The 21,177-nt window shown below is 37.8% G+C and overlaps 1 protein-coding gene across 5 annotated transcripts; it reads left to right on the forward strand.

The window, feature by feature from the left end:
* On the forward strand, positions 9,402 to 21,114 carry LOC109238779 (beta-amylase 7-like). Of its 5 annotated transcripts, none has more exons than XM_019405457.1 (12): positions 9,402 to 9,882; positions 10,672 to 11,269; positions 11,476 to 11,769; positions 12,028 to 12,105; positions 12,345 to 12,548; positions 12,801 to 12,828; positions 12,913 to 12,995; positions 16,330 to 16,494; positions 16,924 to 17,184; positions 18,822 to 19,040; positions 19,191 to 19,410; positions 20,730 to 21,114. In XM_019405457.1, the coding sequence occupies exons 2-12, from the start codon at positions 10,841 to 10,843 to the stop codon at positions 20,756 to 20,758; spliced, it is 2,010 nt and encodes a 669-aa protein (XP_019261002.1). In that variant the 5' UTR covers positions 9,402 to 9,882; positions 10,672 to 10,840; the 3' UTR covers positions 20,759 to 21,114. The 5 variants fall into 5 exon arrangements, with proteins under 5 accessions (XP_019261002.1, XP_019260827.1, XP_019260938.1 ...); XM_019405282.1 differs by having other exon boundaries at positions 9,403 to 9,724; positions 9,806 to 9,882; positions 12,801 to 12,995; XM_019405393.1 differs by having other exon boundaries at positions 9,403 to 9,882; positions 11,476 to 11,760; positions 12,801 to 12,995.

The following is a 21,177-nucleotide window of genomic DNA, read 5'->3' on the forward strand; positions in this document are numbered from 1 at the left end:
TATACTCTTTTATTCAAATTTAAACTAAATCTATGTCCAAATGCTAGCTAAGTGGTCAAATAAGAATTATATTAAGCTTCCGTTGGGACATATATTTTGGCTACTTTTTTTCAAAAAAATTAAAAACATTGTTTGTTCATAAAATTGATCAGTTTTTGAAAAAATTTGGAAGAAAATTTTCGAATTTCAAAAATTGATTTGGTTTTAATTTTGGGTGAATTTTTTTCTTCCACTCACAAAACTTCAACCTTTTTCAAGTAAAATACAACTTCAACTTTAAAAAATTATTTTTCAACAGAAATTCAATTATTATTTTTTTCTAGATTTCAGTCGAATATATATTCAAATGCTAGCTAAGATTCAAGGGTTTTTGCTCCAAATGCACAGCTAATAAAGAACATTGAAGTCTTCGGGGCAAATGGACAGAAAAAAGGCAAAAGTGGGGGCAGAGATGATAAGAATGGACATTGGGCCTAACTCAACCCCAAAACCTAGCTTGTGAGGTGAGGATTGCCTAAGCCATATAAGGAGACCAAGGACCTCAAATCCCTCCGACGTGGGACAACTCAACACCCCTCTCACGCCCAGCCCTTTGGAGGGTGGACAACATAAATGGGGACCAACATCGGTAATAATAATTGGGATGGGCCTGGCTCTGATTCCTTGATAAGAATGGACATTGGGCCTAACTCAACCCCAAAAGCTAGCTTGTGAGGTGAGGATTGCCCAAGCTATATAAGGAGACCAAGGACCTCAAATCCCTCCGATGTGGGACAACCAACAAGAGATATTTGAACCAAAATGGTAAAATAAGATATGGATGCAAAAAGATGAAGATCTGACTTCCTTGAAAGAGTTATCGCGAAAGTGCATGTGTTGATACAGATTATAATGTATTGAGCGACAAAAAAAGAACTTTCATGAATTAATTACAACCAAACATATCAGAGATTATGTTTTGTTACCGTTGAGTTAAAGAGTTGCTGAGATAATAAATTTAACGGAGTAATAAATAATGTTACTGATAGTATTTGGAACCTTTGCATAAACTAAAGTAATTCCACCAATTGAATCCTATGATTAACCATCTTTTCTATACTTTTTGATTTCCTTAAAATTAAGGAAAAAGGCTAGCTAGATAAATAAAAAAAAAAAGGAACACACTGGCTAGTGAAAATTCCAATTTTCTGGGAATTTTTGGACTTTCCAATTGTTTGATTGAAGAGGTGGCATTATAATGGCAACAAAGTTACTATATTTTCTTGACTAATTCTGGAGTTAATTCCTTTGATGGTCACCCAACTTAAAGGAATTTTGGAGTCAGTTCCTTGAATTTCTAATATGAATATCCAATTTAAGTTTTGAAAATCATACGATTCTATCTAATCAGTAATTTTTTTTTAATAGTGCAAAATACATTACAAAAATATCATATTAATCAGATCAATGTTTGCAAGGAAAAAAAGGAATTATTTGTGAAAAATAAAATTTATCATTAAAAATATTTTTTTATATGGCATGGTAGTCAAATGGGTGCTTTGTTTTTTGAGCTGAGTGACTTTATTGTCCAAAATCAAATAAAATGACTTTCCTAGGATAATCCCATAAGTTCAGTGACCATCTAGGTAATTAACTCTAAATTTTGACCCAAATTACAACAACAACAACAACAATAACAATAAAAACTACAACAACGTACCTAGTGTATTTTCACAATGTGGGGTCTGAGAAAGATATCGTATATGCAGACTTTACCTCTACCTTGAGAAGATAGAGAAATTATTTCTTATAGACTCTCGACTAAAGAAAACATCTCTCAACATGTTTGAAAAAGAAAATAGTGATACAAAAGCTAATATTAAAAATAAAAACAAATATAGTAACAACAACAATTAAAAAAATCGAAGTAAAGGATATATTAGGTAGTAATAAATGCACTATTGGATCCTTCAACCATTTAATTGTGAGTGCATCATGAGAAAAATACAAAAAGCAAATATTCACAAAGTCGTGGTACTCTTTTACGGGCCATGAGAATTTTCATTTAAGAAGTGAAATCAATCTTTACAAACTTATTTTTAGTTTTATGATTCTCTTGTTTTACACATGGAAGATTTACTTTTAAAATAATATTTTTTAAAATTTTAACATGGTAAATGGCCATGAAAGCCAATTTCCTCCACATAATCTTGCTGGTTTAAATCCTATTAAATTATTAATGTGCATCTTCACATAAATTTTCTTACATTTCACAATCTTCTCAAACTGTTGTTGTCGTACAAAGAGATTTTGAATATAGGAGGCAATATTTCCTCTCAAATCTCACTTTTTGCACAAGGCATTAGGATTCTAAACTACATAATTTTAGTATTCCAATGTTCTCCCTCATATGAGAATAAGTAAAGAGGTATTTTAATTATTTTGTAATGAAATGAAAAGATCAGGGGTCAAATTGCAAGAAAATAACAAATAAAGTGCAAATCGAAAAATGGAGTATACTTTAGGGGTGCAAATAGAAAGAACTCTACTGACACTAACAGAGTACCAGTCTGCATCTATATTTCTCTCTCTCTCTGCAAGTAATACGAATTCAGCTATGGCAGCAATACAGTGGACCATCACGGGCATAGCGAAGCCAAACCCTAATAAAGGCGAGCAGCCGGGCTAACTCTCTCTCCTCTCTCTCTCTCTCTAAATGCTCCAAACACCAAGCTCCATTTCCATGGAAGTTCAGTACCAAGTAAGAATATGTTCCTCTTCTCCTTTTTGTGAGCAGTATTCTTTTGTAACAGTAATCTTTTGTATTGTGAGAAAAGTACTATTCCTTAATACAGTTTCTAAATGTCTCTGGTCTCTGGTCTTATCTCTGTTGGTTTATCTATTTAGTTTTCTTTTGCTGACTTTGGAACAAAACACACAAAAGGACACTCGAAACATTTGAAATCCCATAAATAAAAGCCCTGTCTCTTAACCAAACTGTAAAGTTTTGTCTTTCAACTAGTAAAGCTTTGGTCCTTGGGAACTTTGGATATAGATCAATATTTAAAGGTTAACTCTTTTGTTTATTCTATTAACAATTTTTCTGAGTTTGTATAATGTTTAAGACAATCTAGAGAACTCTTCAACTTATAAATTTTTATAAGAAAGTCATACGTGCCAGAGAAAACAACTTTGTTTTATTTCCGAGACTTCTGGATATCTATACAAATGCCTATAGTGTATTTGTGACTTTGATCCTATTTTGTTCTAGACAGTAATAATATTTGAGTAAAAAGAAGTCTGAATGTAGCATAGGGTGTGAAAGATGTTTGTTTTTCAACTAATTATTCAAGGTATCTAGTTTAAGTCTAGCGCTTACATCAATTTTAAAGATTTACAAGATTCTTGTTTTAAAATGTTTTTTTTGCTTGAACTTTTTATATACGGGGTGTGAACTCTATGACATACCATATTCGATCTGCATTATTTGTTTGTTAGTGTTTGTTTTCACGGCCATTACAAAGATATTTATATTTATAGCATTTGTCTATATTACCCTCTATATATCTTACACGTCTCACTTAATTAACACTCTACTTATTGGAGCGATAAGGGTAAATTTGAAAGAACAAAAGTAATGAGGGGTCATTTGGTTCAAAAATCAGTTATTTGTCAATTTTGCGTGGTAGTTCTCTTTGTTGTGGACGAAACAACTATATTGTTAAATGTCTGAATGTTTATTATCATTGAACTGTTTATTTATCTTCTTCATTAGTAGTGTCATCTAAGTTTATCTTATTGCTAATCACTTTGACTTTGATATGACAGTTGGGTATCATCAACATGGAGGGTAAAATTGTGAAACTAACTAAAGATGTTGACATCAAGTAATGTTGATGGGTCGTGGTAGATTGTTGGTGGGGTACAAAAGAAGCGCATACTCTGAAAAGGTATAACTGGAGTGCTTACAAGAGACTTTTCAAAATTGTTCAAGATCTTAATTTGGAAGTAGAGGTGGTAATATCATCCTACAGATGTAGAGGCAACATCAGCGACAATGTCCATATTTTCATTTCTCGATGGATTGAAGAAATTGGTTGTGAAGATCTTGACATATTTCTTACCGATAGAGAAGGGAGAAGAAACCATGAATGCCTCAACTCGAGAATTGATAAAGAGATTATCTTAAGAGTACGAATTGCTCTTGAGGTTTACCTTTACCGAATGAGAAACTTTTATCTGGAGTTTGATGAGTTCTTTGAGAGTGAAATTATCTCCGAGATCGAGATAAGACTTGATCCTTATGGAGAACCACGATATCCATCATATAGTGTAAAATTCGGACGAAGATATTCCGAAATTGGTGAATTTTAGTGTTGCGACAAGTATTTGCTTAAGAGTTTGCAAAATGTATCACAAGCATGATACGCTCAATATTGGATAGGTTCTTACGATTTAAAACCACGAGAAATTGAGTTTTTCTCGTGATGGTGGAGAGTGCAATACCTTTTATGCCAGATTCTTCTAAACTAGTACTCTTAGATTTAATTGATCATAGAGATTGAGTACTTGGCCTACTAGACTTGATTACCTTTGTTGATATAGGAGTGCCTTTAAAATGCAAAATCTGTCATGCCAAATACTCGATCGCCATGATCAGTTAAAACTTGAGAATACTAGCTCAAGAAGAATACACAATAAAATTTGTCTGTACATTCCACCATGATGATAAAATATAGTTTCTTGTGGGTTTGAATTGTAAGAACCTACATACCCAGGTCCTTTACCCCAGATTGAGCATATATATGCATGTGGTGCCTTTTGTAAACTCTTAAAGCAAGTATTTGTCATAACACTGAAATTCACCAATTCCGGCATACTTCAGTCCGAATTGTGTAGGATATGATAAATATCGTAGTTCTTTCCAAGGATCAAGTCCTATCTCGATTTCTGAGATAACTCCTCTCTCAAACATCTCATTAAACTCTAGACTGAAGCTTCTAATACAATCAAGGTAAACCTCAAGTATAGTTTGTCCTCTTAAGTCAATTTCTTTGTCAATTCCCGAGCTTCATTCGTGGTTTCTTCTCTCATATCTATCAGTAAAAAAAAATATGTTAGGATTTTCGCAGCTGATTTTTTCAACCCACTGTGGAATGAGAATATGAACTTTTTCGCTAACGTTGACTTCACATTCGTGGAATGAAATTACTATCTTCTGTTTCATATTATGGTCTCGAATAATTTTGAAAAAGTCTTTTGTACCCACTCATATTGTACTTTTTGGAGCATGTCCCTCCACTATACCTCACCAACAATCTACCATGACACCAGCTACATTAACTGGCTTCAATATCTTTAGTTGGTTTAACAGATCGCTAGCATCCACAATTTCACATATACGTGAATGTAAGGCGACTCTCGGTCATACAACTCTGGAATGGTTGAACATTCTCAACGCTTCACATTTTGCAAGAAGTCTTAATAAATATGTGTTTGTACAGTGAACAAGTTAATCTAAGTAGGAGGACTACTTTTTACGTGTAAGTGCACAAAAAGTAAACTTGGAAGGACTCCTTTACATATTATACTAAAATAAGAAACAGAAGAAGGTTTTCAAGTATTCTGAATTCTAACTCGTTCTTTGTTTCATCCTGAATGAAGGAAAACCTCCTCACCTGTCCATTCCCAAATGGCCTCTAGCTTCCTTAGATAAATAAGCTTCATTTAGGTAAATGTTGGGTGGCAAGTGAGTGATTCTTTCAGCTAAGCAGTTAACAACCATGACAGTGGTTCAAAGTTATTTTCTCAAAATTACTGCTCAACTCCTTGATCTTTGTCAACACTGTTTGAATTTTCCAAGGACTAGTGCATTCAACGTTGATGTATAAAATCAGTTGTTGTGAATCTGATTCAAGCTCAATTTTACTAATTGAATTGGCCAGACACCACAGTATCCCAATAAGAATGGCTTTTCTTTCAGCTGCATTGTTACTTCCTTGTCCCAATGGATAAGAGTAAAGATATTATCTGACCTCTAGAGTTTATCAAATTATCTCCAACACCACTACTTCCCGGATTCCCGAGGCTACTATCATCAGAATTCAGTTCAAAGACAGAGTATTTAGCTCTCTCCCATAGTACTTTGTTGACCTGTTTCCTTAGCTTAATCATGTGAGTCATGCTACGAATATGAGTCCAATTCTGTTGCTACACAATCTTTGGAAACTGTAGCTGTATGAAGCACACCATAGAACCGACGACCTGGACTTTGTTTCTGGCACATCCGCACCATAGTACTCCCTTGTTAGAACATGTGTACCCATAATTCCCAGCACACAAGAATAGGTAGACATCGGAAACTCTCCCTGTGTCTCATTCTTGTGCCCTTTAGCCATCAATTAGTGACCTGATAGCTGAAGGTAATTGCAGTACCCTGTACTCCCAAGGCATAATCAAAGTATGATCACACTTGCCATTTCTCCATTCAGAAAAATATATTCTAATGATTCCTCATCAACAGTATTATAACAGCAGCATTTTGGAGAAACATTGTATTCCGTATTTGTTAGCTTATCATCAGTAGGTAGATTCTTTCTCATAGATCACCGAAACAGAAATGAGCGTCTGAAGGGATTCTTCTGTGCCATATCATCTTGTTTGTAGAAGAAGGGCCTGAGTAGTGGTTATCAGGGGGCATTAACATCACGGATCAGTACTTCAAGTACCTTTAACAGAAAATTAGTTAATAGAGTCTGTTGCAGCATCTCCTGATCCCAGGTTTGCTCTTTAATGAATTATGATTTTGTTGCTTTGTTTGGCCCGATATCATCAGGTATCATATTTTCAAGTGCTCCACCGTCTGTCCAACTGTCCCACCAAAAGGATACTTCTCCTTGTTTATTCTCCATAGCAAGTGTTCCTCTTTCTCATTCTTGTTTTCAACCAGTTTATTCCACATCTGCAAGTGGCCTCCTTCCAATTACCTTGGAACTGATGTGATCCCTGACAATATTTAGCTTTCATAAAATCGCCTTTTGATGTATTTTTGTTCTAAGAATATCCACCATTGTATCATTATTCGTTGCATTGTTGATTTCCCTATTCTTCTGAACCTAATCCCTCTTTCAGTGCATGGGTAACACAATTTTTTCCGAGATATGCCCAGTGATAATTATCCCATGCCAAAATAAATTTTCCATATGTTTCTCAATCTGATCCATGACTGTACCAGCAGAACTGATAATACTTTCCAATTCATCACATTTGGTCCAGCTGAGCTCCGTAGATTCATGGCAAAAACATTTCCTTAATGGTAGGCAAGTCAGTCAAAGTTGTATTATCACCATCTGTCTTATTTTAGAAGCTGACCTAGAGTAGACATGTCTTGTCTTCAGAGTCAATAAAGAGTTGTGGAAAAATTGGTAGCAGCCAGGAGCAACTAGGCTCTGAGACATAAACACTTCAAAGAATCAAATGTTGTCATATCACATTTTAATCTTCCTTGCATACGCATATGCAGTTTTCTCATAACTATTTAATCTTCCTCACAAGGTAGGGGTAAGGTCTGCGTACACAGTACCCTCCCCAGACACCACGGTGTGGGATAATATTTGTTTCTATATTTCATGAAGCGAGGGTTTATCTAATTCTTTTTATCTACACAGAGATAATTGATCATACTGTGTAATTTCCATGTCTTGTATCTACATCACTGGATATACTCTCTTTGTTTAAAGGATTTCACAAAATCGCAAGTGCTAAATGATGCATGGGATGTCAATATACTAGTTGCGGGTAAGAATGTACTTCGGTCTTACCATAGAGAAGGCTACAACAAGATATTGGAAAATGCCAAGCGTTTGAGTGATCTGTTTGGTAGACACTTATTTGCTTTTACCTTACCTCATGCCGAGCCCAACTCTATTGGAGAAACACAATACATGGAGTTTGAACAATTTGTGCAAAATATGCATAGTAAGAAGAATTGTCGAGGATTCATTGAAAATCTAGTATGCAACTACCAACTGAAATGTAGTGAGTTGTTTGTCATCTATGATTGAGAATGAACGCATTCTTCTTTAGAAGTTTACATCTATCTGGATAGAAGAAGTTGCCAGGAAAAGGAATTATGGGGAAAATTGAATGCTAGAAACCAGAATCTATTGCACTGAGTAGGTGATTGTTAAAATAATAGCCTAATTTTCTGATATCATGTATTTTGGAACCTCTCCCCTTGTTGTACTAAGATCTTTTGAATTTATCTTATGAAAATGGGTTGTATATTCTTGGTGAACTGAAAGAACAGGTTAATCTTGTTGAACAGTTGGTCCTTAGCCCTCCTGAAATGCAATGGGGGATGCTAAGCTGAAAACATGGAAGTTATCGGGTGATGAAAACATGGAAGTTGGTTGTTTGCAATGGAATACTCATATTTTACAACTAGCAATTTCTTTTTAACAATCAAACAATTTTCTTCATTTCTTCGTCGATCATCGTTGCCAAAGACTACTAGCTTTCACAGGTTAAAAATACAACGTGAAATTGCTTGTAATTACTTCTCCTTTTTTCATTCTCAACTACTTTTATTTCTCAGATTCCTTTGGAATCGTTAAAATTGTCCAAGTCAGCAATTGACTAACATCAATTTGTCATTTGGTGAAACGAAGTATTAGTTCATTAGAGGTTCACTTCTCGATTATGTGACAGGTCGAAAACGGTAATGAAAAAATGGAGAAAATATTCGACCCGACCCATATTTAATACGGATAAAAAATGACTTAACACTCATATTATACATGGCTTCATGAATATGATCACTTGTGGAGAATTTCTAATCTCCCAAATTTGAGGACCTCCAATTTGAGGTTTTACAAATGTAAAAGTTACCTTTAGTTATTCATTGGTTATTCATTTTCTAAATGGATAATATAGTTCTTATTCATATTTGTTTTCAAAAAGCTTCCATTTTTTAATGGATAATATGAGTGAATTAACTGTTTTCTTTTAACCCTTTTGTCACCCCTACTTTAAGCTGATAAAGGGTCTACAAATAATGGCTTATCTACCACCAGCAAACAATTAGCACCTGCAAATATGTGATATGTATGGACAGTAAAAATTTCAACATTTTCCATGAAGTTTGAACTATGACAGTTCAAAACTTCGTGAAAATTTTTCGGCTCAAATATTTCTTAAACTGTATTAAAAGAAAGGATTTAAATTATAGACATTAATTGTATAAAAATTATTGATATTACGGTACAATTTGTCATAGCAAACTAGTTTATTTTACTAGCTTATCAACTACTAATGATAATTATAAAAAATTCATTTATAATTATCTTATATAGGTAATTGATAGTGTAATTATTTTATTATATCTTAACTTTCAAATAAATATGTCAAGGAGGATCACATTTCTTGTGCATCCTAAAAGTTGGGATCACAAAAAGTTTGTTCTTCTTTCCTAATTCCCCCCATTCTTGTTCTTGCTGCCCATTCATTCCATAGCCATAAACTTAATACTTGCTCTTTTTGTTTGGCACGTGTACCACGTGTGAATCGCACGCTCCAAAGATAAGGTCACACAAATCACTTCATCCGTGTCACGCATATGCTTAGACACGCTTGGCTTCCTTCACACGCGTGAGAAACCCTAGCCTTCGCATGCTCGCCGTGTTCCGCCGGATTTTTGCCGGAAAACCTTCCCGCGAATCCTAAAATCTCCTCTCCTATCCTTCAGGTTCTTTCTGTAGAGAATATCAATTTTCCTTCCGTCACTCTGCTCCGGCTAATTCGCCGGAATATTTATTATTGTATTTAGATGGATCTGGTTTCTACAAGTGATGCTCGTCGGCTTCTGTTCATGTCCCAGAGCAATTAGATGTGAAATGACGCATTGTAAGTCATCTATCTCTTTTTTCTTATGAGAAAAATTGCTGAAAACGATCTAAAGGATGAATTTTTGGGATAAATTTATCATCTTTTTAGAACACCATTGCAAAAAGGAAAAGAAAAAAAAAGTAAACTAACTTAAGAGTGGTCATATTAATGGGCCTGAATAGAGCTGAATGGAAAAGGGAGTCTTGTAGCCGAGCTCAAGTTATTTGGGATTGAGGTGTAGCTGATTATAAAAACTAAAAAGGTGGTAGTATAAGCAAAAATTGAGTTTTCTTTGGACGGTGCCAAAGATCATGCTTATTTGTTAGCTCAGATAGTTGAAGTAGATGGATAGTTGGTATCTTCTAGATGGTTTTGGGGAGATTGCAATAGCGTGGGATGTTCTTTCATTCTGTGCATGTGATTTAAGTTATACGCACCCAATAGTGTGTTTTTACATGATCCATAATTTTAACGAGTTGTAGCAGGTTACTTACTGTTATCAAACATGCATATTGTAGACTATCTATAATTGTTTTTAAGTAATCTAATAGTGTGGAATTTCTTTTTATTTGTTAGGAGTAGTTTATAAAATTTAAACCTGCATGAATATTGACTTGCATTTTGGAAGCATGAGATTCCTATTTGTTGTAACTTGTAAGTTGGATTTAGGTGTTTAGAATTTCTGTAGTCATTTGTCCTAATGGAATACCTGAAGTAGTGGCTCCGTTCTGCATGTCTTTCCTTTGAAATGCTTTTTGTGGTCTAATCATATTGATATTTTGACTGAGAAATTTTTTGCTAAACAAGGGAGCTAAAGAGCCAAGCCTCTGTAATCATACAAAAAATGTCTTCTGAAATACTTTAGTCAAATTATTATGCTGAAGCATAACGCTGGGCTAGTAGAATGTCATCTGCATGTGAAGTTTGAAATGTGATAAAGCTCGAGCAAACAAAGTGGGAAAAGAAAAGCTGGAAAATGGCATCAGAGATGCAGAGATATGATACAAATGAAGATGACGAAGAGATGGATGTGAAAGAAGAAGATGATGAAGATGAGGATGATGAAGATAAGAATGGCACCATGCATGCAATGGCAGGTTTCGATGGGGCACATGGATCTAGCAGCAGTAATAGGTTTCAACACCATCAGCAATATCAGGAGCCGCCAACCCCACAAGGGGGATCTCGTAGATGTAGGCCATTAGAAGAGAAGGAAAGAACAAAGCTTAGGGAGCGACAACGTAGAGCTATTACTGCTAAGATCTTGGCTGGTCTCCGAAGGCACGGGAACTATAACCTTAGAGTTAGGGCTGATATCAATGATGTTATTGCTGCTTTGGCAAGGGAAGCAGGCTGGGTTGTCCTTCCAGATGGAACCACCTTTCCCTCAAAATCACATTCACAGGTAACTCTCCTCCTCCATTCTAAGCAAAGTATTTCTTATGTTTTTCCAATGTAACAAAGTTCACAGATAGTCTCAATGTGTTTTAGTTAGGCAAGATGAAAAATTTAGGAGGAGATTTGTCAACCGGGGCATATGCATCAATATTATTTTGTTTCTAGTAGATCCCAAGAAAACTCAATATGGTGTTGTTTTTTCAACATCTACAGGTCACTGGCACTACTGGTGGGACACCCACCACAATGGTGACTTCATCATCTTCACATATACCAACACAACATACTCCACCTGCTTCGTTGAAAGGCACGCCTTCTGGGTTTCAGAACACAGCCGATCACAGTGCCTTTCAAATGAAAAGTGTGTTTATACCTGCTTCTTCCCCTTATGATTCATCCTCCACTGCCCGATCACAAACTTCAGCCATGGTTGCAGATGGACAAGACACACAAAATGACCCATTTCTTGTAGGGTCTGGGGATTCAATTGACAAGGAGGTGAAATGGGTAGCTTAACGTATTGTAAAACTTGTAAATTATTTAGGAATACATTTTCGCTTTGCCAATTCATTTGCGTAGAAATCTCTTGAAGTACCAAAACAATAAAAAATTACCTTGGCAATTCCGTATGGATGGTGGATATGGGGTATAATATGTGTAAAATTGAAATTTTTGTTTGAATACTTTTGGAACTTTAGTTTTGCTGTTTCAACGGGCCTATAAGAGCATTCTGCTAATGTTGATGTTTCTGAAATATTTTGTTAGGTTATTGACATACACACAAAGTTACAGGAGCGTGATTTTGCTGGGACACCCTACATTCCTGTTTATGTTATGCTACCTGTGAGGTTTCTGAACTTGAACCTTGTTAATTCTTCCTTATTCTGTCAATTACTGTTCAGGGGGGCTCTTGTATCTCATCTCTGTTTCTCTAGCAACTTGATCCTTTGACATGTGTAACTTGTGTCTTCATTCTACTTGCGTTCTTATTAAATCTTTAGAAGAGGAGAAGATATTGTTTTACAGCTTTCCTCAAGTCATATGTGGTTAACCTGAGGCTTTTTTCCATGTTATATTGGCAGTTAGGAGTGATTAATATGAAGTCTGAGCTTGTTGATGCGGATGGTCTAGTGAAGCAACTGAGAGTTTTCAAGTCAATAAATGTTGATGGTGTGATGGTGGACTGCTGGTGGGGCATAGTAGAGGCAAATGCTCCACAGGATTATAACTGGAATGGATATAAAAGGCTGTTTCAAGTTGTGAGGGAGCATAAACTCAAAATAAAGGTGAGATTCACATGCGCTTTGTTGTGACTTCCTTGTTCTTCCACTTTATCCCATTATTGGTTTATGTGAATGAGTGTAATAGCGGGGAAAGGATGATCCTTTTACCATCAAATGTTAAAGATAAGGACTTCAACTAATTTCTATCTGAATTTTAGATATTTTAAAGGAAGTGATCTTTCGGGACTTGTGATTGTCACCATAGTTATTCCATCATTTTGGACTGCAAATTATTGAGGTTTTATCTGAAAACAGGTTGTGATGTCCTTCCATGAATGTGGAGGTAACATTGGTGATGATGTTTGTATTCCACTGCCTCACTGGGTATCTGAAATCGGTCGAAGCAATCCTGATATATATTTTACAGATAGAGCAGGACGGCGAAACCCTGAATGTCTGTCGTGGGGAATTGATAAAGAGCGCGTTTTGAAAGGGCGCACTGCTGTAGAGGTATGTTATGTGACCTCGGTCAGACTGCACTCTTAGGATTATGTCCTAGTTGTTCTAAGGATAATGAGAAGAATATTTGTGTAGTGAATGAATGACTTCTAGTTATTTTGAGGTTAAGAGAACATTTCTCTTTCTTTATTCTTTTTGGATTGAGGATGGGGCTGAAGAACAGCCTCTACTGACCACAAAAACCTCCAATTTTGCGGACGGTCAAATGTGCCAGAAAAGATAAGATATCCGAGTAATGGAAATCTTTTTCATGTTGAAAGCTTTACTGACCACTAATGTTGGCGCAATATGTATTTTTTTTTAATTGTTTTTTTTTTGTGATGAGTAATGGCAATTTTATCTATCAAGCAAATAGACGATGTAGAGTGTATAATTAGATTGTAATGATTCTTTTATCATTATCAAAAAAAATTAGTGATTGTAATGAACAGGAAATCGAACATGGGTTCAGTGCTGGCACAAGGTGTTTTTTCCATTTTAACTCCTAAGTTCTGGAGATTCTTTATTGTTTTCAGTATGGGAGAGACCCTCGCGACTCAGCATAGGCTCGCAGTGCTGGACATGTGCATTCGGATGAAGAGGAAAAAGAGGCACGCTCGTGGACGATCGAGGATTAGATGGGGAGCTTTAACCAAGAATAAAGCCCACGAGTTGGAGGGGAGGTTATCCGCTATGGGAGCTTGGAGGAGTAGTGGAGACGCGAACACTATGTGGTCAATGACGGCGAGCTGTGTGAGGAAGGCAGCAAGGGAGGTGCTAGGTATATCAAAGGGTTTTTCTAGTAGGCACCAAGGCGACTGGTGGTGGAATGACGTAGTCCAAGGTAAAGTGGAGGCGAAGAAGGTAGCGTACGCGAAGATGGCAGGGAGCACTAGCGAAGAGGAGAGGAGAGCAAATAGAGAGAGGTACAAAGTGGCTAGGAAGGAGGCAAAGATGGCGGTCACGGAGGCTAAGAATGCAGCGTTTAGCCGTCTATACGAGGAATTGGGGGAGAAAGGCGGGGACAGGAAGCTGTTTCGGCTAGCTAAAGCGAGGGAGAGGAAGGCCCGGGATCTGGACCAAGTAAGGTGTATCAAAGACGAGGATGGTAGAGTATTGACGGGGGAGTCCCAGATTAAGCAGAGATGGTAGACGTACTTCTACGGTCTTCTAAACGAGGAGGGGGACCGGGATATAGTGCTAGTGGACTTGGGGCATTCGGAGAGTCTTCGGGATTTTAGGTATTGCAGGCGCATTAAGGTGGAGGAGGTCGTGGGGGCTTTGCGTAGGATGAGTAGGGGTAGAGCGACCGGGCCAGATGAAATCCCGGTGGAGTTTTGGAAGTGTGTGGGTAGAGCAGGATTGGAATGGCTGACTGGGTTGTTCAATGTAATTTTTAGGACGAAGAGGATGCCAGATGAGTGGAGGTCGAGTACAGTGGTACCGCTGTACAAGAACAAAGGTGATATCCAGTGTTGTAACAATTATAGGGGTATCAAGTTACTTATCCATACCATGAAAGTCTGGGAGAGGGTGGTGGAGGTGAGGGTGAGGAAGACGACGTCTGTTTCCGACAATCAGTTTGGGTTCATGCCGGGTCGCTCCACCACGGAAGCTATCCACCTTATTAGGAGATTGGTGGAACGGTACAGGGATAAGAAGAAGGATTTGCACATGGTGTTTATTGACTTGGAGAAGGCGTACGACAAGGTTGCTCTGGAGATGTCTTGAGGTGAAGGGCGTGCCGGTAGCCTACATAAGAGCAATCAAGGACATGTATGATGGAGCTAAGACCAAGGTTAGGACTGTGAGAGGTGACTCGGAGCATTTTCCGGTTGTTATGGGATTACACCAAGGTTCTGCGCTTAGCCCGTTCCTATTCGCCTTGGTGATGGACGCTTTGACACACCATATTCAAGGGGATGTGCCATGGTGTATGTTATTTGCTGATGACATAGTTCTAATTGATGAGACGAGGGCCGATGTTAACGAGAGATTGGAGTTTTGGAGACAGACCCTCGAGTCTAAGGGTTTCAAGTTGAGCAGGTCTAAGACAGATACCTGGAGTGCAAGTTTAGCGCTGAGTCGAGGGAAGTAGGCAGGGACGTGAGTCTTGGGTCACAGGTCATCCCGAAGAAAGATAGCTTCAAGTACCTTGGGTCGATGATTTAGGGGGACGGAGAGATCGACGAGGACGTCACTCACCGTATAGGGGCGGGCTGGATGAAATGGAGGCTTGCATCTGGAGTTCTGTGTGACAAGAAAGTGCCACTGCCACTCAAAGGTAAGTTCTATAGAGCTGTGGTTAGACCGGCCATGTTGTATGGAGCAGAGTGTTGGCCGGTTAAGAACTCCCATATCCAGAGGATGAAGGTAGCAGAAATGAGGATGCTGAGGTGGATGTGCGGGCACACTAGGATAGACAAGATTAGGAATGAAGATATTCGGAAGAAGGTGGGTGTGGCCCCTGTGGATGACAAGATGCGGGAAGCAAGGCTCAGATGGTTCGGGCACGTGCAGAGGAGAAGCCTTGATGCGCTGGTAAGGAGGTGTGATCGGTTGGCAGTGGTGGGTACGAGAAGAGGTAGAGGGAGGCCTAAGAGGTATTTGGGGGAGGTGATCAGGCAGGACATGGTACGTCTGCGGATTTTCGAGGACATGGCCCTTGATAGCAAGGTCTGGAGGTCCAGCATTAGGGTTGTAGGTTAGGGGGTAGTAGCACTTTCCTTACTTCGTTCCGGGGGCGAGGCGGGGTTGGATTAGAGTTGATCTTAGATAGCTTGCAGTTTAGGCTGAATACACTCTGTACTTGCTGTTTATCTTAGCCCTGGGCCTTAGATACTGGTTATTGTTATTGCATGTCTTTCATCTTTTGGTTGTTATGCTTCCATTACTATTACGGTTGCTACTGGAGTTACTAATGAGTTGTCTTTTCTTGTTTTCTTTTTTATTTTCATTTTTCTGAGCCGAGGGTCTATCGGAAACAGCCTCTCTGCCCTATCGGGTAGGGGTAAGGTCTGCGTACACATTACCCTCCCCAGACCCCACCTGGTGGGATTTTACTGGATAGTTGTTGTTGTTGTTGTTATATTTTATGCTTAACGACAATAATCGATTAGGAGTTACTATTACTAAATTGTCAAGGGATTACTGCAGAAAAATGAAAAGCACAACAATTGAAATGTGGATATTTTCTTTTGAGAAGATTTGTGTCATGCTATACTTGCATATTAGATTTGCTTTTAAGAGGTTTTAAAATTCATAGAACTCCAATTTTCTTCTTTGTGTGACTACCTTTGTCAAAAATTATATCTTACCCAGATGTTTGTCTTTTTGACCAATGCAGGTCTACTTTGATTATATGAGAAGCTTTCGAGTTGAATTTGATGAGTTCTTTGAGGATGGTATTATTTCCATGGTTGAAGTAGGACTAGGCCCATGTGGGGAACTAAGATATCCCTCTAATCCTGTAAAGCATGGCTGGAGGTATCCTGGAGTTGGTGAATTCCAGGTAATTTTTTTCCTTTTTCTCTTTTAAGTTGAGGGCAGTAGCTTAGATTTGTATGAATGCCATGCAAAAGGATTTGGTTGTCAAATCTGTATCTGTTTATGCATCACCGTATTCCTGCATGAAGTCAGACTTGAAAAAGAAAGGGCAAAATACAAAATTGGTAGGTCGGCCGAATTTAATTGCATCCGCTGGCATACAAAAAATAGACATTTTGTCGGCTATTATGTTTTGGAGCGGCTAAAAATATACATTTCTCAAAAGGAAGAGGTTTGTCTACCTCTCTTTGCTTAGATGTTGTAGCACTTATTCTCCTCCTAAGTGATTGCACTAGTTGTTAGGATCTCTGTCAAAAATTAGAGCCAAATGTGTATTTCAATCACATGCTTGTGACCATTTATAGCATCAATATGACTTTCTTGTCTCCCATAGTGTTACGACCAGTATTTGCTGAAAAGCCTGCGCAAGGCGGCTGAAGCAAGAGGACACTCATTCTGGGCACGAGGACCCGATAATGCTGGTTCCTACAATTCACAACCACAAGAGACTGGATTCTTTTGTGACGGGGGTGATTATGATGGATATTATGGTAGGTTTTTCCTCAACTGGTACTCTCAAGTTCTGGTTGACCATGCAGATCGGGTGCTTTCTTTGGCCAAGTTAGCTTTTGATGGAACATGCATTGCCGCAAAGGTTAGTCATCTTTAGGGACAGAATTTAATATATGATTACATTATCAGTTGCTATATTCTTCTCACCACAAAAAACAATGACAATAATATTAACAATACTAATAAATAATGGAGTATGATAATTATGCTTTTTTTCTGTTGATAAGTAATTTCCTTTAATTTTCGATACCTTTTTACTAAATATTTTCTTTATCCAGAAAAATCCTCCTTACTATAATCTAAATAAACAGGGACGGTTCGTGACATGTTTCAAGCTTTTCTGTCATTGTCCTTGTGCACATTAAGAGGGTACTGTTTAGTATGCATTGATGTTCTCTCAGTAACTAAAAGTTCTTTTCTTAAACAATTCTCAAGAAGCTTGAATCAAGGACAGATTCAACCAAAATTATAGTAGAAGAGCCAGCTGTCAAATCTCAACTTTACAATGTACTATGAAAGGCACTTAACAGGCAATGGGCTGTTACTTTTACTTGAAAATGGGAAAGGAGTAACCAGCCTTCTGTTCTTGTCATGTTCACATTGCTGTCACCTTATTTGTTCTCTCCACCTTGGTAGCCTTTACTTGCGGAAATCAATTTGGCAGTTACAAATGACTCAGAGGTGGCAACCCACCAAGCCATTGCAAACTAACTTGCATTATTCATCTAGCTGAGTAAGATAGGTTGTGCATAAAGTTTATCCTTAAAATGATAATATGAATAATTACTTTTAAGTTTTAAGCGATTAAAGAATTCTAGGACTCAATTCTACCTCCTGGACTTCGTAGTATAAAGTTCACGGCTTTACGCTTTGAAGATTATGCCTATGATCAGATTGATGGATGTAGAAAATTTATATAGTTGACCCAGCTAGTTCAGAATTGAGGCATTGTTGATTAATTAATTGCTGGTATTAATGACTTCAATGTTTTCCACTGACCGAAATATTTTAGGAGCAAATGTTGGTTGCAAAACCAGTCTAGTTCTGCACTTTGGTCTCCAAAGCCAAAGCAGAAAACAAAATATTTTCTGCATAAAATAGCATTAGTCAGTTATGAAAGCCTCAGAACTAGTTTATAGCTTTATTGCTGTTTTCCCAGATGACAAGCCCAACATTTATTCGCCACAATTAAAAAACAAAACCAAATTGCTCAAATTCAATCCAAACACTCAGAATATTGTTCTCCTACGAAAATAGTTTAGAGCTTTAATAGTGTTTTTGCAGATGACCAGCCAACATTAATTCTCCAAAAATAAAAACAAAACTAATTTTCTCAAATTCAATTCCAAAAACTCAGATTTTTTTTTTTTAATTCTTCTCCATTTGGACTGTTTTCTAATCCAAATGCAATTAGGAATAAGAATATTAGATGTTGCAAGTTTGCTTTTTTTTTTTTTCTTCCGGAAGTGCTTTGGCTAACTTTCCAATACTGTTTCGCCTGCCATACTCACAAATCTTCTTTTGTTAATTTTCAAAAGCTTGCGAATGATAATCATTCAGGTTTTTCTCGCATACACCCTTTGATGAAATTCATGCACTTGAAATAGAAAGTTTTTTATGCTTGCTTTGTCGTTTAGTTGAAGTTCGCTAGAAGAGAAGAGACTTCTTTTATATTAGGTATAGTTGATCCAATTTCTACCATATTTTAAATCTGAACAGCTATCAGGAATTCATTGGTGGTATAAGACATCTAGCCATGCTGCCGAATTAACAGCTGGGTTTTATAACCCGAGCAATCGAGATGGTTATGTTGCAATTGCGGCAATGCTGAAGAAGCATGGAGCTGCACTGAACTTCAAGTGTGCTGAAATGAGCATGTTAGAGCAGACAGTGGATTTCTCTGAGGCTTTAGGTGATCCTGAAGGATTAGCCTGGCAAGTAAGCTTCGAGCACTATAGCTTGAGTTTCATCTATGCTGAAAGATAAATGTCTACTAAAAGGACAGTTTCCTTTGCTATACTTGTAAATCTGTTGACCATTATGTTAACTGCAGATTAACTCACTTTGCCTTCGAACTTCTCATTGCAGGTGCTGAATGCGGCTTGGGATGTTTCTCTACCAGTTTGCAGTGAGAATGCACTCCTGTGTCATGATAGAGGTGGCTATAATTGTTTATTGGAAAAAGCTAAGCTCTTGAATGATCCGGATGGGAAGCATATTTTTGCTTTTACCTACCTTAGGCTCGGTCCCCTTCTCATTGACGGACAGAACTTCATGGAATTTGAACGATTTGTTAAGCGCATGCATGGTAAAGGATTGGAAATCTTCTACTCTTGTGTCAATTTCGTGTCTTCATATTTGGTAATTTTGTGGTTGACTAGTTTGTGATTTATTTGGGTAGAACTAGTTGGGTCAAGACTTGAGGGTTCAAAACAAGTCTACAAAACTTAGATTTCGAAATGAATTATAGACTTAGGATCAGTGATATTGTCTAAGATTTGAATATTAGTTACATCTCTCGTGTTGTGGCTCTAGCTCACCATAAACTTGATTAACTCCAGTCTCCAAGGACGAGATAGAGACTAGTCACCCCTTCAGCCACAGAAGAGTTTGATCTCACACCGCCACCCTGAGTTTGCTTCGAAACAGAATAACAAGTGGAGCTGAGGAAAAAGAAAAAGCAACTAGTAGAGGAGGAAATGTCGTCTTGGAATATGATAATTGATAACCAGGTAACCACGGGGAGATGCTAGTTGAAATCATGGCTAATGGACGTCATATCGATAAGTCAGCTCCTTGCCTTTATCGTCTATGGTTCTTCCGGTGAACAAATAGATTATAAAGCATGTTATTTATCTTGGTGCAAATATTTTATTCCTTAATGATGGTGATTGTTTAGCAGAAATGAGGATGTTGAGGTGGATGTACGGGCACACTAGGATAGATAAGATTAGGAATGAAAATATTCAGGAGAGGTGGGCGTGGCTCCGATGGATGACAAGATGCGGGAAGCAAGGCTCAAATGGTTCGGGCACGTGCGAAGGAGAAGCCCGAATGTCCCAGTAAGGAGATGTGAGCAGTTGGCTTTGGCGAGTACGAGAAGAGATAGAGGACGGCCCAAGAAGTGTTAGGGAGAGGTGATCAGGCAGGACATGGCGAGGCTTCGTCCTTGATAGGAAGGTGTAGAGATCGAGCATTAGGGTTGTAGGTTAGGAGGTAGTGGAGCTCTTTTCTACTTCGTACCGGGTGAGAGACTAGTCTGATAGGGTTGTGTCCTAGACTGCTAGTGGTTATTGTTGTGTCTACACTATTCTTCCACTTTTCATAGTACTGAGCCTTACTTACGTGATATTGTTACTGTTTGTCATCTATTTTCTGGTACTTATGATGCTGTTATTATTTTTATGGTTTCTGTTGATGGTACTAATATATTGTCTTTTTCGTCTCCTTGAGCCGAGGATCTATCGGAAACAAATCTCTCTACCCCTTGGGGTAGGGGTAGTTGTTGTTGTTGTTGTAATGATGGTGGTTGTTCTGCCAGCTATTTATTGACCTATCACCCCCAAGATCATCTCATAGGCAGTATTATGGTGACTTTGTGATTGGTTCCTCCTGTCTGTTTTGCAGGAGAAGCAGTCCTTGAGTTCCAATCGTAGTTCGGGAGAGCAGACAATCTTCACTATGTGCATAAGTTCCCTGACTTCCCTCTTCCTTAGGGAAAGCAGGATTATATATATTTGTCAGTATAATTTAAGCATAGTTCAGGAGAGCAGGCAGTCTCAGCTTGTGAGCAAATCCCCTCTGGGATTACATTTCTGTAGTAGAATGTAAGAATACACTTCCATAGGAAATATGAAGCTGGCAGTGTCGAACTGCAATTTGACATAAGATGTATATTCATGTTGAAGATGATCACATACCGTAACTTGACCTAAGATGTGTGGTTCATGTCGACATACTATCTTAAACAATTTCAGTTGTAGAAAACAAACTAGTTTTCAAGGTGCTCAAAGAATGGATTATTAGCAGAGGAAACTGGATCTTGAAACAGTGATGCACCTTTCATAATGATTAT

The sequence above is a fragment of the Nicotiana attenuata genome, chromosome 1, assembly GCF_001879085.1.
Source record: "Nicotiana attenuata strain UT chromosome 1, NIATTr2, whole genome shotgun sequence".
Taxonomy (NCBI): domain Eukaryota; kingdom Viridiplantae; phylum Streptophyta; class Magnoliopsida; order Solanales; family Solanaceae; genus Nicotiana; species Nicotiana attenuata.

What these genes read in the sequence shown, in the direction of transcription:
- LOC109238779 (XM_019405330.1), top strand. Translation starts at nt 10,841, where the DNA reads ATGGCATCAGAGATGCAGAGATATGATACAAATGAAGATGACGAAGAG. An exon ending in TTGACAAGGAGGTGAAATGG is followed by an intron (nt 11,770 to 12,027) that starts GTAGCTTAACGT and finishes ATATTTTGTTAG; the next exon opens with GTTATTGACATACACACAAA. An exon ending in CTGGAGTTGGTGAATTCCAG is followed by an intron (nt 16,495 to 16,923) that starts GTAATTTTTTTC and finishes TGTCTCCCATAG; the next exon opens with TGTTACGACCAGTATTTGCT.